General features: G+C 43.0%; 1 protein-coding gene across 2 annotated transcripts in view; it reads left to right on the plus strand.

The window, feature by feature from the left end:
- Itgb1 (integrin subunit beta 1) overlaps positions 1-15,738 on the plus strand; it is a 45,324-nt gene extending 29,586 nt beyond the window's left edge. The window contains exons 9-17 of one of the 2 annotated variants that reach the window (XM_006982513.4): positions 148-237; positions 2,023-2,163; positions 2,544-2,743; positions 4,465-4,703; positions 4,897-5,119; positions 6,831-7,063; positions 8,161-8,327; positions 9,354-9,434; positions 14,571-15,208. In XM_006982513.4, the coding sequence (XP_006982575.1) occupies positions 148-237; positions 2,023-2,163; positions 2,544-2,743; positions 4,465-4,703; positions 4,897-5,119; positions 6,831-7,063; positions 8,161-8,327; positions 9,354-9,428 (1,368 nt within the window). In that variant the 3' untranslated portion in view covers positions 9,429-9,434; positions 14,571-15,208. Of the gene's footprint in view, positions 1-147; positions 238-2,022; positions 2,164-2,543; positions 2,744-4,464; positions 4,704-4,896; positions 5,120-6,830; positions 7,064-8,160; positions 8,328-9,353; positions 9,435-14,570 lie in introns of both variants that reach the window. The other variant, XM_006982514.4, reaches the window with a different exon arrangement.
- The last annotated feature ends 2,701 nt before the right edge of the window (positions 15,739-18,439 follow it).

Consider the following 18,439-nt stretch of genomic DNA (forward strand, 5'->3'; position numbering starts at 1 on the left):
ATCTCATATTATTAGGATTGTTACCTTTTTTTGATTTGACTTTGAAAGATGCTTAGGAAATGAATAGAGACCCAAGGTGTCAAAAGAATTGTTACTTTTCAGTGGATTCTACTTGGTTGAGTAAATAATATTTATGTTTAATTGTAGGAATTGAAGAATTTGATTCCTAAGTCAGCAGTGGGTACACTGTCTGGAAACTCCAGTAACGTGATCCAGCTGATCATTGATGCCTACAATGTGAGTGTACTCTAAACGCTGGCAGCATCACACCGTGCCTAAGGAAACACCTGTATACATACTGCAGCAAGCTGAAGGGGCAGGGCAAAACGTGGTTTAAATCCCATGCCTGGAGGAAAAAACTTGATATTGTCTTAGTCTTATGAAAGCGTAATTTAAACAAAACAATAATATTTAGGTAAAGGCTATGGGTAATTTCCAAGTTCTTGTTTAGGCCATTTATCTCCTAGTTGGAACAAGAGTAAAACACAACTATTTTGATGTACACAGCCCCCCACCCCCACCCCGCCCAGATAGGGTCTTTGTATATAGCCCTGGCTGACTTGAAGTTCACTATGTAGCCCAAACTGGCTTTGAACTCACAGCGATCCACCTGCTTCTGCCTCCCAAGTGCTGGGATGAAAGACGTGTACCACTGTGCCTGGCTGAATTCTCCTTTTTTGATGGATGATGCCTGAGAAGGATTTTTTTTACTTCTTTTTCAAAAGACAAACTCAAAGGACATGCTTTTCTTTTTTTAGTAGTAGTCATACACTCTCGTATGTATGTACATACGTAGGCATACCATTTGGGGACTCAAACTAGCAGAATTCTCTCCATTTGGGAGCTTAAGTCAGAATGCCTGTGATGATTCCCAGTAAGTACCAGCAGTGGTCATTTAAAATGACCCACAGGCACCTGGAGTTTTGTGGTGACTGTTATGCACTATATGCACATTTCCTAGGTGTCCAGTCTTTGGTAGGTTAAATTTAGATTAAAAATTTTTTTGACCTAGATAGATAGATAGAGGGAGGGAGGGGGGAGGGAGAGAGGACGTGCGCTCACACGTGTGTGTGTGTGTGTGTGTGTGTGTGTGTGTGTGTGTGTAGGTCACAGGATAACTTGTGCGAGTTAGTTCTCTGCTACCATGTGGATTTGGGATCAAACTGAGGTCGCAAGCTTGCGACCTTTTACACTCTGATCCATCTTGCCAGCCCTAGAATTTTTTTGAGACAGTATCATGTGGCCCAGGCTGCTATGACTCCTCAGGATCTGAACTTGTGATGTTTCTGCCTCCACCTCCCAGGTGTGTTCCATCATTCCCGGCTTTCGTGCCTAGCGTGCCAAGACATTTTGGAAAGACTTGACTCAGAGGGGGTTGGCAAAGACAGAAGATTTTAGTTGTTTCACATCCTCCCATTCCAGCCTTTGTCTGTCTTGAGAGGTTGTTTTCCTCACTGCTCACTGTCCTGAGATGTCTGCTCTTGTAAAGAAGCACTGGCTGCACTCTGGCTTGTCGGCTGTGGCCAGATTTTATCTTTGTAGTGCTGAGAACCAAGCCCAGGGCCTGGGCTGCTGGGCATTGATGAGCATGGAGCTAATCTCCAATTCTTCAGGCTCTAGGGGCTGTACCAGGTGACTAGATAAGAGTGGTCCCCAGTAAACTTGTGTGTTCTGTTGTCTGGTCTCTAGTTAGCTGGAAGGGGTAGGCCAGAGGAAAGCTGTGGATAGCTGTGCGAGACTGTGAACACAGCAAGCTTGTGTTCTGTGTTCTTAGGATTCCTCATAATCAGGCCATTTGCTCTGACATCATTCGAATTTTAGCTGAATAATAAAAAGAAACACTTTTACATTGTCTACATTATTTTGGAGTCAGTTACTTTAGATCTTCTAACACCCTGTTAGATTGAATTGTATTGAAACAATAGTATTTTTATGACATCTCATTCCATCCATTGGTTTCTTCGTGTGTATTCAAGTCATAGTTTATTTTACCTCCCTGTTCATGGTTAGTCTTTCTTTTAGTCCCTTTCTTCAGAAGTCATTCTGGAAAACAGCAAGTTGCCAGAAGGAGTAACAGTAAATTACAAATCCTACTGCAAGAATGGGGTGAACGGGACAGGAGAAAATGGACGAAAGTGCTCCAACATCTCCATTGGAGATGAGGTATGTTGTGTAAGCATTTTCTGTGAAAAGAAAAGATATGTGTAAAAAGATTTAATTTCGGGGCTGGAGAGATGGCTCTGTGGTTAAGAGCATTGGTTGTTCTTGCAGAAAACCAGGGTTTGATCCCCAGCATGGATATGGTCATGGTGGCTCACAGCCACCTATAACTCCAGTTCCAGGGGATCTGATGCCCTCTTCTGACCTCTGTGGGCACTGTATGTACATGGTGCCAGATACGCATGTGGGCAAAACACCATACACATAAATTAATCTTACAAAGTTAAAAAAATTAATTTTGTATATGAGAAAAATTAAACAGTTTTTGAAATATTTTTTATATTCATTGTTAAGTTTGTTAATCTAATTTTTTCCCCTTTAAGGTTCAGTTTGAAATAAGTATAACTGCAAATAAATGTCCAAATAAGGAGTCTGAAACCATTAAAATTAAGCCTCTGGGCTTCACTGAAGAAGTAGAGGTTATTCTTCAGTTCATCTGCAAGTGCGATTGCCAAAGCCATGGCATCCCAGCAAGTCCCAAGTGCCACGAGGGGAACGGGACATTCGAGTGTGGAGCCTGCAGGTGAGTGCGGCCTTGCTGCAGCAGGACACACACATTCTAGGCAGCCTGACTGGGGAGCCTGTAGAAAATCAGATCATAAAACTAGGCTCTCGGCCGGGCGGTGGTGGCGCACGCCTTTAATCCCAGCACTCGGGAGGCAGAGCCAGGCGGATCTTTGTGAGTTCGAGGCCAGCCTGGTCTACAGAGCGAGATCCAGGAAAGGCGCAAAGCTACACAGAGAAACCCTGTCTCGAAAAACCAAAAAAAAAAAAAAAAAAAAAAAAAAAAAAAAAAAAAAAAAAAAAAAAAACTAGGCTCTCTCTGTTCTCCACAGTGAAGCTTTAGCTGGGGAAGCCGTGTGTCCCAGATTCTCAGGGCAGCCTTTGGGCTTTGCTTTCCTGATGGCAGCCCCAGTTCTCTGCAGCAAAACACACATGGGGAAAAAAAAAAAAAGACAGGAATATGTTTCCTAGAAACGGTGAAACTGGTAGGGGCGACTTTCTTTTTAAATTCTGTTTTACTTTGAGAAAGGATCTTGCTTTGTAGCCTAGGATGACCCCAAGTCTATGATTCCACTGTCTTAATACTTAGGTTATAGGCAGAAGCCAATACTGCCAGTGTAACTGACAGTTTTGTCTATGAATTAGTTAGCAAGGAAAAGCAATGTTTACCTTGTACTGCATTAATTTTGTATTGCTGGGATAAGGAGAAAACAGTACTTAAAAAGTGTACATTTATTTATTTGTGTGTGTGTGTGTGTGTGTGTGTGTGTGTGTGTGTGTGTGTGTGTATACACACCCACATGTCATGGCAGGCTTGTGGAGGTGAAGACAGTTTTGGGAGTTGGTCGTCCATCTACCATGTCAACCCCAGGGATTGAATTCAGGTTGTCAGATTTGGTGGCAAGTACCTTTATCCCCTGAGCCCTCTCACCAGCCCCCTTGGCCACTTTTTAAATTAAAAATTAAACTGTGTTCATAATACAGCCTTTTCTTTAAAATAATAGAACATTTAAATCTAAATGTCAGTCCTACATCACTGTGGTTTTGATTATTGGCCCAAGAAAAATGAACAGCTATCAGTTTTAAGTTGCGCCCCCCTCCCCCCCCACCAGAAGGGGTTTCTCTGTGTAACAGCCTGGGCTATCCCGGAACTTGTTTTGTAGACCAGGCTGGCCTTGAATTCACAGAGATCTGCCTGCTTCCCCCCCCCCCTGCCCCAGTGCTGGAATTAAAGGTGTGTGCAACCATAGTCTGGCTACCATCAATTTTTAGTTGCCCATTAACTAATAATGTAAATATTGTATTTTTCTGTATTGTATATATCTTATTTGAGTAATTAAGGTCTTTTTAGGCAGGGCGTAGTGATGTTATACTTTTAATCCCAGCACGGGGAGGCAGAGGCAGGCAGATCTCTTGGGTTCAAAGCCAGCTAGTATACAAAGAACCTTATTTCCTGAAAAATGAGTTGTTTTACTTTTCCATATGTTTTGCTTGCTTGTTTGTTGCTAGAGTGTTTTCATTTTGGTTAGAATGGTTCCTTGCTGAAGATGAATTTCCCCAAGGCTGCGTTCCATAAGAACTTGAGTTGCTGCTGTGTGTATGCATGTGTATGTGTGTGTAAACACAGTGCACTTCTCTCATGTCTGCATATGTGGGGTGGCTGTCTTTACCTGATACTTTGCTAGTGTGAGGAGATTGTTACATTTTGCTTTATGTGACTGTGTTTGGATCTTCCCACAGGTGCAATGAGGGGCGTGTTGGGAGGCACTGTGAATGTAGCACAGATGAAGTGAACAGTGAAGACATGGACGCTTACTGCAGGAAAGAGAACAGCTCAGAAATCTGCAGCAACAATGGAGAATGTGTCTGCGGACAGTGTGTGTGTAGGAAGAGAGATAATACAAATGAAATTTACTCTGGCAAATTCTGCGAGTGTGATAACTTCAACTGTGATAGATCCAATGGCTTAATTTGTGGGGGTGAGTAAGCACCAGTAGTAGCTACACAGTGCAGGTCCTCTGGTGAGGTCAGCTATCTCCAGAGTCACCGGGTGAACACACAGAAAGGGGCAGCAGTTAGGGCAGGCCTTCCATTAGATTTGCTTTCTCTGTGGTGTGAGAATTGCGATGGTACATTTTATCATAATTTTGAAAAACGATGTTTTTGTTGCAGGAAACGGTGTTTGCAGGTGTCGTGTGTGTGAGTGCTATCCCAATTACACTGGCAGTGCATGTGACTGTTCCTTGGACACTACTCCATGTGTAGCAACAAATGGTCAGATCTGCAATGGCCGGGGCGTCTGTGAGTGTGGTGCCTGTAAGTGCACAGATCCCAAGTTTCAAGGGCCAACCTGTGAGACGTGTCAGACGTGCCTTGGTGTCTGTGCAGAGCACAAGTAAGTACTGCCTAGCTGTTGCCATAGTTACACTCATTTTGCTGACCCCGCATCTGTTGTTGTACCACAAGAGCCAAAGGAGAGTGCCAGCACACTACACTTCAAGGAGAACATTTGCTGCTTTTCCTGTAGCCCAGTTTTTATGTCCTAAAAATTCTTCATAGTGAGTGTGGATTGTGTAACACTGAAGTGTCATGTGAGGTGTGCTGGGTTTTTGTTTCTGATTTTAATCTGAAGTCACTATATGATGAGCCTGTGATGTTACTTTATGTACTTGGCACTACTATTGTTCATTTTTAAGCTTTAGTGGCAGGGATAGAGCTCTGAGCTCTATCACAGAGGCATTCTCTGGCCTAGTTGCTACCTTTGTTTCAGGAGAATGGAAGGTTTTTCTCCTTAGTAAACTATTACACTAATAATACATTGCATAAGTTATTGTGGTTTTATGTTACATATTTAATGTATGACATAGGTCCAGTTTTGTTACCTGTACTTTAATTTTATGCCATGGAGGTGGGTATACATACATGTATATGTGTGTACATGGAAGTCAGACAACCTTGGGTAGTTGTTTCTCAGGAGCTTCTACCTTTGTTTACCACAGGGTTTTTCATTTACCTGAGCTTTGTCGAGTAGGCTAGGACAAGAATCCACCTACTCTTTTTCCCTCCCTGGAATTACAAACGTGTGCCCTCATGCCTGGCCTTTTATGTGGGTTCTAGTGATCTGAACTCAGGGCCTCCTGCTTGTGAGGCAGACACCTTACGAACTAAGCCATCTTCCCAGCCCCACCTTTATTTTTTATTGTGATTTAATTATCATTTTGGAGACTGGCATTTTTTTTTAAACCTATTAATGGGAAATTTATTGTAAGAAAAATCCAAGTGTTAGCATTGACTTGGAAAATGGATTCGGTTTACTTATAATTGTTATAAAGCTCAACTGCTGGTTTGTTCACTGAAACATGTTGAATCACGTTAATACTTTTTATAAAATTTACACAGTTTAGAATGAGAGACCTTGCTATTGAGCATGGGCTATCCTTGAACTTGAGATGCCTCTGCCTCAGCTCCCCATGCTGGACTGCTGGGACCCATGCTTCACACCACCAAGGGCTCAAATAGATTTTTACATCTGTCCCCCAGGTCTGCAGTATGCTAGTTGGTGGTCTTGGGGATACCTGTTACAGGTTTGTCATGGACATGTGGGTGTCTTTACAAAAGGAATCCACTGTGCAGGCCTCCCTGGCATCTGCACAGCACCCACAGCTGTGCTGTGGACGTCAGGTCTGTAGCCAATAGGAAGTAAGGTTTGTGGGTCAGATGTTGGGTGAACCCTTGATAAGGCCTGGTGTTACCAGGCTCCACAGGCACTGGCCTTTATTGAAGTTCTGTATTTGGCCAGTGGAGGACAAGTGCTTGCAGGCAGCTCTGTAGCCGAGGCTTCTTGGGTGCTTTGCCGCCAGTGGACTTGGTCCAGGGTGGGTCTGGAGAACACCTTATTTGCCCCTTCCTTTTGGACAGCAGCTTTGCCACCCAGGATGGTGCTGGCCTTGGCTGAGGCTGCTGAAAATGGGGCTCTCTTGTGGAACCCATTGCCTCTATTCCCTCTGAGCTTCCGTTGCCCTCAGATCGGTGTGGCCATTGGTTTAGCCTGTGAAGTACTCTAAACACATCTTACGACATGCTAAGTGTACCAATTTCTGTCTTAGAGAATGTGTTCAGTGCAGAGCCTTCAATAAAGGAGAAAAGAAAGACACGTGTGCGCAGGAGTGCTCCCACTTCAATCTCACGAAGGTGGAAAGCAGAGACAAGCTGCCCCAGCCGGTGCAGGTCTACCCCGTGACCCACTGCAAGGAGAAGGACGTGGATGACTGCTGGTTCTATTTCACCTACTCGGTGAATGGCAACAGCGAAGCCATCGTGCATGTGGTGGAGACTCCAGGTGAAGTGGGGAGATGCCTTGCTTCTGTGCTGGCTTATTGCTGGCCTCTGACATCAGAGACAGCCTGGGTTCTTACTATTTAAGCTTACGTTGGGAAGTTCTCTCTAAAAGCTTAAGGTAGAATTTAGCTAATTATATAACAACTAAGGAGGACAGAGATCAAGTTTGAAGTTTCCTGAGTGGAGCACTTAAACACTAAATGCCGTAATCTGTCCATAGACACAACAATGTTGTGATACTTACTTAAATCTGAGTTCAATTCAGCTTTAGGTATTGGGAGAGGTTTTCTTAAAGATGTTACTGATGTTGAATTTGTTCAACTTCCCCCAAATTAAGCACATTTTACCTTTTTTTTCCTAGTAGCCTTTGTAGATTCTTTGTCATTCTTTATTATTAGTGCATAGTTTTGGTTTTTTTTTTTTTTTTTTTTTTTGGTGAACATATTTTAGAGCATATGATAAGCATCTGCTTAATGTTACAAAAACTGTCCAACTTTTTAGTTTTAAAAAAAAAAAAGAAATATATTTCTTGTGGGGGTGGGTGGGCGGGGGACAACTCACTTTGTAGATCAGGCTGGCCTCGAACTCACAGAGATCCGCCTGGCTCTGCTTCTCGAGTGCTGGGATTAAAGGTGTGCACCACCACTGCCCAGAGAACATAATCTTCTTAATTACATATAAGCTTGTCATCATTTTTGATGCTGTTAGGATTCTTAAATATTTCAGTCTTTAGGGAAGGAAATATATTCTATAACCCCCAAATAAATGACTTGATGATTGTATTTCCTGTTGTCTTGTAAGTTCCCTTGTTGGAACCTTAGTAGTTTGTTTGTTTGTTTGTTTGAGACAGGGTCTCACTATGTAGTTCAGGCTGGCCTCAAACTCATAGAAATCCACCTGTGTCTTGAGATTAAAGGTACATTCCACCACACTGGTCCTATAACCTAGTAGCTTTTAGATAGGTTTTGGGGGTAGTGTGCAGTCTCTTGAGTTTTTAGTAATATTAATTTTTTAAGATCCCAGCAAGCTCTTTGTGGTCATGAGAACTTTGTGTATACTCAGTCCTTGTATGCTCACCTTTAACCTTTTCATTTGCAGACTGTCCTACTGGTCCTGACATCATTCCAATTGTAGCAGGTGTGGTTGCTGGGATTGTTCTCATTGGCCTTGCCTTGCTGCTTATTTGGAAGCTTTTAATGATAATCCATGACAGAAGAGAATTTGCTAAATTTGAAAAGGAGAAAATGAATGCTAAATGGGACACGGTAAGTTATGAAACAGCTACTGAGAAGTAGGTTGGCTCATGAAGTATATGTAACTTTAACGGTGAAACTGACCTTTAAAGTCCTCTTTAATATTTCATTCCCCAGAGTTCATTATTCAGAGAGTTTGCATTTGCTGAAAACTAGAAGCTTCTTCTTGCAGTAAAACATTTATGAGGATATATATTCTTTTTTTTTTTTTTTTTTTTTTGGTTTTTCGAGACAGGGTTTCTCTGTGTAGCTTTGCGCCTTTCCTGGAGCTCACTTGGTAGCCCAGGCTGGCCTCGAACTCACAGAGATCCGCCTGGCTCTGCCTCCCGAGTGCTGGGATTAAAGGCATGCGCCACCAACGCCCGGCGAGGATATATATTCTACATATGTAGTGGCCAGTGTTTTTAGTTCTTTAATAGGTATGATATACTCTGCTCATTTGTCTACTGTAAAATAGAATCTCAAGTGACTTCACCAGTGTCTCAACTAAAGAAAGAACCTCCCAACCCCCACTACATGCATCCAACATGATTCTCTTCACATGACTTCTGGGAAACACAACCAATCAGTGGTTCTGGGGATAGAATGATGGGAGGGTGACCAGAAGGCCCTCTTGGGCCCTTCTTGGGATGAGTTCTACAGTAGGTGTGTTTGTGCATTTGGAAATACTTGGCCTGAACTTAAGGTATATTTTGTTCTGTTCCGATTGTATGTCTGTAAAACTTACTTTAATAGAAACACAGGCTTTGACTGGTGTGTGCTAATTCAGTGCTTTCAGAATAGAGTCAGGTGGTTGGCCAAATGTTGGCCCTTATCTATTCACATTTTGACACAAGAAAGAGTTGATGTCTTCAGTCAGTATTCTTAAATTGCAAATACAAATAGTCATGTGCCTTTTACTACAGTTAGGTTAGTTTTTTTTTAAAACTTAGAAATTTCAGAAGTGTAGAAATAGAGTTTCATTTTATGGTATTTATACACACTACATACCAATTTTCTTTCTGATGAAATCACTAGAAACTATTTCTTTCACTTTAGCAAGAAAATCCGATTTACAAGAGTCCTATTAATAATTTCAAGAATCCAAACTATGGACGTAAAGCTGGTCTCTGAGTTGCCGTTCGTATTTCCTTCCACTTTCTATCCTCGCATGTGGACTTGTGTCTTCACTACTGCACCTTGTGTGTCTCAGCATTCCTGCTGCTCGTGTTTGCCTTCATGTGTATGGCTGTCTGTGGCTTCTCTCATGTGTTAACTTAGTGCTTGGAAGGACTTTACAAGACATAGCTAGAGAAGGAGCCTCCATGTTGGTGGAGAGAAGAGAACGTTTGCAGCCAGGCAGCCTGCTCAGCCCTAGGCCTTCTGCTTAGTGAACAGAGCAGCCCTGAGCTCTGTCACCTCCTGGGGCTGCCCTTCTTATCTTTGGGGTGGGGAGTGGGGGGGTTAATGCTGTTAACTGTCACATGGGGTGGCTATATGAGGCAGTTGGAGTACAGTCCACCCAATCTCCGATACAGTCCTATTTTAGAAGGTCGTTACATAGTGAATCACCTCTTGGATTTGAATAGTGAAATGGAATGTGAAATCAAAATTGCAAAACCAAGGCTAAAACCATAGTGTAGTGTTTGTAGTGTTCACAGTTACAATTCATATTACCCATTCTAGAAAGATTCAGAGAGTTTTTAGTTCTTGATTATGTGGGAATTCTACTGAGAAGCAAAATACTGCTGTATGTTTCTTACTAGTTATTAAATGGTTCTGACTTCCAAGTTTAAAACTGAAAATTTTTGTCACTTATTTTTTATTTAATTTTTGCTTGACAATGCCTTATTTGTAGTCCTGGTTAGCCTGGAACTTGCTGTGTAGACCAGGCAGGACTTGAATTCACAGAGACACACCCCTTTTTGCCTCTCTTAAAACTCTACCTGGGCTGGAGAGATGGCTCAGCAGTTAGAGCACTGTCTGCTCTTCCAGAGGTCCTGAGTTTAGTTCCCAGCACCCTCATGGTGGCTCACAACCATCTATAGTGTGGTCTGATGCCCTCTTCTGGCATAAAGTCATGCATGCAAATAGAGCACTCTTACACATAAATAAATAAATCTTAAAAAACAAAAAACTCTCCCGTAAAAAGGATTGCATTAGTATCAAATTCTTTTCTCAGATTGGATAGAGCCTGGGAGGATTCATGTTTTCTCGTCTCTACTTTCTATAGACAGTGATAGTGTTGGTGATAGCTACAGGGTCTTCCTGTGTTTCAGGAATGTTTCTCAGTACCCCATATTCTTTGTTAATCATAAAATAGTGGGAACTATCTTTATTCCCATTTTATATAAGAGAAGAGTAAGGCAGAGAAGCCAAGTTCATACAGAGGGTTAGTGAAATGAGATTCAAGTCAGACTGTCGGATTCCAGTACTTATTCCCTGTCCTCTGCTCTGCACCTGTTAGCAGGTTAGCAGCCGCATTCTTTAGGAGAGGGTTACCTGGTTAGGAAGGAATAGAGCACTTCACAGCGCTGCCCGCTTTGACTCTGATGTGACTTGGGGCAATGCTGCTGGGCAAGCATCCTGGGGGATCACTTTCCTACACAGAACTCAGCACTACTGTTAGGATTACTTACCTGTTAGTGAACTTGGAAAGCAAAATTGAGGGGTGCAGATGTGTTGTGGGAGGCCTGCAGTTCCATCCCCAGCCCTATAATTACTCAGTCATGAATCAATCAATTAATAAAAATGGACTTGCAGGAAACTCCAATTATGGGAATGTTTTGTATGTTTAAGGGACACAGGAAGTAGCAATAATACTAGAAATCATGACTTGCTGGATCTCTTTTATTGCTAAGAAGGTTTTATTAAAGGTTTAACTTGTTGGTAGAAAGTTATTGTCAAGCTCACATGTATTTGAAAACTTGATGGGTTCTTTCAGTCTCACTTTACAGAAGTAGGAAAACTGATTAGCTAGTCAAATTACTAGGGTTTTTATTTATTTCTTTCCTTTGTGGAAACAGTCAAGTATTAACAATTTCATATAGTTACTTCTCACAGAAGAATTTCCACTTGTTTTACTGAGGTGAATATTTGCCCTTTCTGTACATTTAATGGCACTTTGGGTAAATAATCAGTAGTTACTATTTATACTTAATGTTTATATTCTTTTTTTTTTTTTTTTTTTTTTTTTGGTTTTTCGAGACAGGGTTTCTCTGTGTAGCTTTGCGCCTTTCCTGGAGCTCACTTGGTAGCCCAGGCTGGCCTCGAACTCACAGAGATCCGCCTGGCTCTGCCTCCCGAGTGCTAGGATTAAAGGCGTGCGCCACCACCGCCCGGCTTAATGTTTATATTCTTGATTTAATTTTTAGCTATAGTATACCTTCTTCAGCTAAAATAAGGATTTCAAACAATTAAAAAAGCAAGGGTCTCTTAAATTTTATTTGCATATTATTGAAATGTAGGAAAATTTATGGCTATAGATTATATAGCCTAAGATGTTTTCTTAATAAAAATTATAGTAGAAATTAACAATAAAGATTAATGAAAGTCAATAGGTCAGAAAAAATCATACAAAAACATTTTTGTGATATGGGACCAAGGCTTCCCACCAATTAATTACACCATCAGGAGACACTGTAATTATGTGAGCATATAATACTGCCATGTGGGGACACTGAAAAGATGATCAGGCCTGTCCTTCCCTGCTGTGGATTACAAACCCCCAGGTGCATTGTATACCTCAAACACCACGTACATAGCATTTTACAGCCACACTGTCAGCTGCTCCGAGTGGACAAACGGATGCACGGCCAAGGGTAGCCTCCACCTCAGATGCAAACGTGCTTTGGCTTCCTGGGCAGGGGCTGTGCCCTGAGTGACTCGACTAATCTGAATTACTTTAGTTTACCTCCATTTAAACTGATGCCTAATACACATAGTGAGTTTAATTTTATCTCTAACTTGCATGTTAAACTTTTGTGTGATTGGACTTTGAAATAATAAATATGTTTGTGTGTATAGCAAAGCAAACTTTTCCAAAGGTAAGTTTTTTTTTCCCCGTATAAATTCTGCCTTAGACTTTGTGGCAATAAATATTGAACTTCTCTTTTTTTATGTTTTGCTTTGTTTTGTTCCTTTATAATTCTTAAGCACTAAATATTAGATTATGTTAAGTGCATAAACTTAAAGACAGTTAAATGGAAGTTTTAAAGCCTTACTGTATTTGAAAACAGAAGTTCTAGTATCCCACCCAGATGGGTTTCCAAGAAGGCAGCCTCTTCCTGAAGGGGGAGTGCTGTGACTATGTGAAGGGCTGCACTTGGCCCGGCCGCCCGAGGGCTGAGGATCTGAGAGTCTGAGCGTTAGTTGTCAGTGTGGGGTGTTTGTGTCAGGGTCTTGTGTTGCTTACTTTTTGTTGCTCTAATAAAATACACTCCATGAGCAGCTCAGCGGAGAAAAGCTGTACTCCGGCTCACAGTTAGAGGGTGCAGTCTGCACAGTGGAGAAGCCACAGTTGGAGCTTGGGGCAGCTGGTCACATTGTATCTGAGCCACAAGACAGAGTGACAAAGGCTGGGGCTCAGCTCACTTTCTATTTTATACAGTATTCAAGCTCAAGAAATGATTCTACCCACAGTGGGCATCCCACCTTCATTAACTGAATCAGTATAATCCCCCCCACCCCCAGACACGACTCATCTCCCACATGATTTTCTATGTCACTAGATTGACATTGACATTAACCATCTATTCTGGTTTGTGTTGTGTTGCTGTGATAAACACTGTGACCCAGGGCACCCTGGAGAAGCAAACGACAGGGTTTACTTGGCTTACCGGTTATAGCCCATCATCCAGGGAAGCCAAAGCAGAACTCAGGGCAGGAACCTGGAGGCAGGAACTGAAGCAGAGACCACCAGAGGAATTCTTACTGCTGTACACTGGCGTACTTCCCTGGCTTGCCCAGCTATCTTTCTTATATAGCCCAGGCCTACCTACCCAGGGGTGGCACCCACCCTCACCCCCAACTCTGTGGGCTGGGCTCTCCTACACTAATTAGAAATCAAGAAAATGCCCCAAAGACGTCCACAGGCCAGTATGATGGAGACAGCTCCTTAATTAAGGTTCCCTCTCCCGAGGAAACCGTAGTTTGTGTCAAGTTGACAAAAACTAACCCGCATCCCAGCAAAGATCCCCCATGCTCGGAAGAGTTAGGTTTTGAGGAGTGGGAGTGAGTGTCAGGTGTTGCTCTTGCTCTGACTGTATTCACAGAGCTGCTGCCATCTTGTAGGTGCTCACCTTGCCCTCAGGGCTGAGTCCACACTGCCTTCCTCTCTTGTCTCTGCTCCATTCCCAGCACCTCAGAACACATTGTATGTATGTTGTATGAACTGTATGTATCTCTACCTAGATATGACATTCTTTGCTCTATACCTTTGCTTTGTTTATATTTCCATTTGTTTTTCAATACTTTATTTGTAGTCAGTTTCTCTGTGAAAGTATTCCAAAACTTCTCATGTTAATCACCCTTTCCAGTACTGTTCTCATGTATATAACTGTCAGATCACCTTATTTCATATCTTCACACACCATATACTATACTCTCATCCAGGGTAGGGTTGTGATTGTGTAATTATGATTGCTATTGCTCTGCTTAAGACACCACAGTCAGTATGTTGTTCAATCTTGAGGAATGTTTGTGGCTTTGAGTCACTTGCTGAATTCGCAGCGGTCCTCACTCAAGACAACTGTGATCCGCAGCATCCTTAGGCTGTTGAAGACTAGTAATTTCCCGAAGAATGGTAATTAGTTAACATTCTAGCGTATGTTTGCACAGTGCCGTGGATGACACTGACAGACATGCCCAGGAATCAGTCAGGTCTGTAGCAGATCCCAGGAGCACAGCGCCTTCCCTGGGACAAAGCCAGCCGCCCCGTTTGATTATCAAGTGCTCCTGTGCATTAAGGTGTGGAGTCAGGTCCTCAGTGCTTCTTCAGGTTGGGTACCAGACCTTCCGAGGAGCCTCTGATGGCAGCTGTGGAGGCCATTTGTGATGCAGCTCTCCAGGGACGGTGGACTGGAGTCAGAGCACAATGTTCCAATAGCCCAGGACTCCTGGGGCAAGGGTGTCCTATTCTGTGTCAGACATTATCTCTGCCACCTAAACACAGTGACACTGGACATTGGAAGTGACTTCTTAAGAAAACTGCAGCTTTTAATACTGTTTTGGGACGCTGATTTTTAGAGAGTAACTGGTGATTTTTGTTTGTTTTAGGGTGAAAATCCTATTTACAAGAGTGCCGTCACAACTGTGGTGAATCCGAAGTATGAGGGAAAATGAGTCCTCCTCAGGCCGGGCTTGCCACACCGAGCTCACAGCAGCGTCGTCTTAGTCACGTAGGGTAGCTTTGGGGCTCTGTGGCCAGGGGCTCATTCACGTGCAGGTTTGGAAAATGTACAATATGTATAATTTTTAATTTTTTATTATTTTGAAAATAATGTTATAATCCTTGCCAGGGACTGACAGAAGACTTGAGAAAGGATCTTTATCCTTGTCAGCTGAGGTCACAGTGTGCCTTTTTAACCCTTCCTCCCGGATCCTTGGGATCAGGCTCTTAGTGCATCCCGTGACACTGCTGGGGCGAAGGCAGGGCAGAGTTGAAGCAGCAGCCTCACAAGTGTCTGCACCCAGCCACCGAGCTCAGCCAGGGCTGCTCGCACGGAGTCCACAGTGCAGTCCGGCTGGCGGCTTGGGGCCTGCTTCAGCCTGCTGCTGCCCGCTGGGCATGCCCAATGATGCACCGGAAAGACAAGTATGCTGACAGTTTCCAGTTAAAATAATTTTGACACAGTTGATCTACAGAGGCCATTGGGAAAATTCAGAGAGGTGGAAGGAAAAACTTAGCTTTAAAACCTGTGTGCCATTATGAGTTACTTGATCCCGTAACTCTGATGCCTTCTCTATAAATCCAAGCTTGGATAAAAGTCCTGGGAACTTCTCTGCTAAGGAGTCCCTGATGTAGCACTATTCACATAAAGGCCATAATTTTCAAAGCATTTGCTGAACGGGAACCTTTTGGATGAGTTTATTTTACTTCACCGTTTTTGTTTAATTCCTGGTGCTCCTTTATCACCTCCTCTCATCTTTTAATGTGTCTGTTTGCAGTTTGGGGTTAAGACTTTGTATCATTACCTTTTCATTTACTTGGCTGTACATTTGCCTTTTTCACAAACACTCGAAGCTGTCCTGCTGCTTGCAGGGCCACAGGACCTGGGCAGGCCCCTCAGCAGCGATTCAACCACTGTGCGCCTTCTGAATGCGCCTTCCCTTCTGAGCTTGCTCTGTCTCACACTAGTCACAATCTTGTTTTAAGTGCCTTTTAATTTTGACAATGCTATTAACTGAAGTTATTTATTAAAATAAAAAGGCCTAAAATACTTAAGTGGTTTGTTTTGGCTCTCTATTTTTGTTAGTTTTGTGTGTGTAGTTTTTATGTGTTAAAAGGGGAAACATCTCAATCTGCTTACTAAGGCACAGTGATTCATTTTAGACGTGGGGAGCAGTCTGTAGAACAAATCGCAGTTCGTGTCCCCCGGAGTTGGGAGCTGTTTCATTCTTATATTAAGCAGAACTTTTTATGAACACCACAGACGACCAGATGCTGGGGAACTAATATTTAGGAGAGGGGTGAGATTTTTGTTCTTAGGAAGAACTAGGGAAATCAGTCTTACTTCCATCTGGTTTTAGTTTATTTAATGTAAAACTGGATTTCCATAAAAACACTTGTGGAAGGTTTAGAAGGACTTGGGTTGGCAAGATGGCTTGGTGGGGAAGAGCTCTTGCTGTGGAGGCTGGTGATTGATTGCAGGTCAGTCCTTAGAACCCATGCAAGGGGGAAGCAGAGAAGCAACCCCACAGACTGACCATCTGACCTCCACACATGTGCTGTGGCAGGTGCCTCCCGCCACAGATGCACACACAATAATAATATATTTTAAAAACTTTAAATAGAAGTATCTGTTTCCTCCTTGGATATGCAACAGTTGACAGGACGATATATGAGGAAGGAATGGTTTGAAGTTTCCACCGTGGCTCCCTGAGGTGTTAGGGTAGAGATGCTTGCTACCCAGCCTGATGGATGCCCTGAACTTGATTCCCAGGACCCACATGGTAGAAGCAGAGAGTAGAACTCTAAAAGTTGTCCCCTGTCTCATGTATGTGCCCACAAGCACACACATGAGAATCTATGAATGCACACACCACCCCTTCCCCAGGCACACAACAAATAAATAAATAAACATAACTTTAAAAAGCTTCAAACTCACTAACTGTTTATGCTGAGTGGTATTTTTATTTATTTCTCTTAAATGTGATTCCTAGTTTTGACTAAAAACAAATTTGATGGTAGGATTTACATTCTTACTAGTTTGTAAGATCCATGAGAAAGGTCTTGTTCATGTTTTGCCCTGTGTTACTTTAGTGGATCCTGTGTTCTACTGTTCATGCCCCTGCTTAGTCTAGCAAATCTCCTTGTGCTTTTATATAATAAGCACATATGTATATGGTTTATACATTTTCATTTCTAGAATGCAGCTCTTAATCTCATACCATAAGAATGAAGTTTGTTTTCTACAGCACCCACCCCTCCCCAACACACATGTTGTTTTTTAAGGATGGGATGGTGACTTTTTACATTTTGTATTACATCTAATAGGAAAAACAAAAACCACTTTTCTGACTGTAGAGATGTTTGGAACCAAAACAAAAGTGGAGAATTATTGCTTGGATTCTAACAGCTCCCCCGGGGGAGGGGCTAAGAAGGCGAGTTGTTAACGACTCAGACACTGGGAGTCTGTTGAAAGCAAATTACAAACTCATTTATTCAATAACAGGAAAGGCCTTATATATCCTCCTCCCAGCGCCCAGTCTGTGTGGTCATTCCTCATTGGCTGGGCACGATCAGGAACTCTGACATCACATCGACTGTTGCTAGGTCCTCAGGCAGACTCCAGATTGGCTCTTAAGGAGTGTGTTATGTGTATGCCTTGGCTACTGCTCTGAGCCAATTTCCTCGACCCTCTGGGCCTGTCCTACTACAGAGAATGATTCAGGAAGACATCTGACATTAACCTCTTGTTAGCATGTGCGTGCACATCCACACATGTACACACACAAAAATTTGTCAGGCTGGTGAGATGTGTCAGTGGGTGAAAGTACTTGTTACCATGCCTGATGACATAGTTTGGTCCTCAGAGTTCACTTGGTGGGGAGAAAGAACTGATTGCTTTAACTTGTCCTCTGACCTCTACATAGCATGCACATATCCTTCACATTAAATAAATAGAACACCGTGAAGGTCTTCATTTTCTTCCAGTGTTAAATCAGGTGGGAAGATGTCTTTATTTGACCTCTTAGCGTTTAATCTGGTTAGCTCTGCCCTTTATGTTACATTTCAACTCAAATCCTGCTTTTCCTTCACTGCACAGACTACTCCCTGTTAAGTCACCCACTGGTCCGTCTTTGTACCTCCAATGTCAAGGTGGCATGTGGAGTGAGCTCCATCTTGGGATCACTTCTCAGCTACCCGGACACCCTTCAGTCTGCTCCACTATTGTGACTTGCAGTATCCTGTTTATGCATCACCCTCACCCCCACCCCCACCCCCGTGGCTCTCCCAGCGGAAGTGTGGGGAGAGGCTTGCATCAGTGGCAATAACACAGAAGCAGCCTGAATAAAAATGACTCTACTAGGTGAAAGAAGACCCTGAGTTCCACATGTGAAGAGCGGGATGCCTTTTCTTCTTGGAAGAATGGCGTTCACATGTTGGCACAATAACTGCTGTTGCAGATGCTTTAAAGTTGTGATGATGGCAGAGGGCTGAGGCAGTCCACAGTTAGGCTTCAGATGCCCTGTGTGTGGAGCTGGACCAGGTGTCTGTCTCGGGATCATGATGAATGAAGAGGGAGGACAGAAGGGCAGCCAGGTGCAGTGTCTTGAGAAGTAGAGGAACAGCTCCCTGTGGCCAGGAGGGGACTCAGTGTGTTCTCTAGTAGCGTTTTAGAGTCCCTGAGCTCACTGTTAAGAGTTTCTGGAAAGACGGTTCACTCTGAGCTGGTTCCTGCTGGTTCTGTCGGGATAGGCAG

This window comes from Peromyscus maniculatus, chromosome 5 (assembly GCF_049852395.1).
Source record: "Peromyscus maniculatus bairdii isolate BWxNUB_F1_BW_parent chromosome 5, HU_Pman_BW_mat_3.1, whole genome shotgun sequence".
Classification (NCBI taxonomy): Eukaryota; Metazoa; Chordata; class Mammalia; order Rodentia; family Cricetidae; genus Peromyscus; species Peromyscus maniculatus.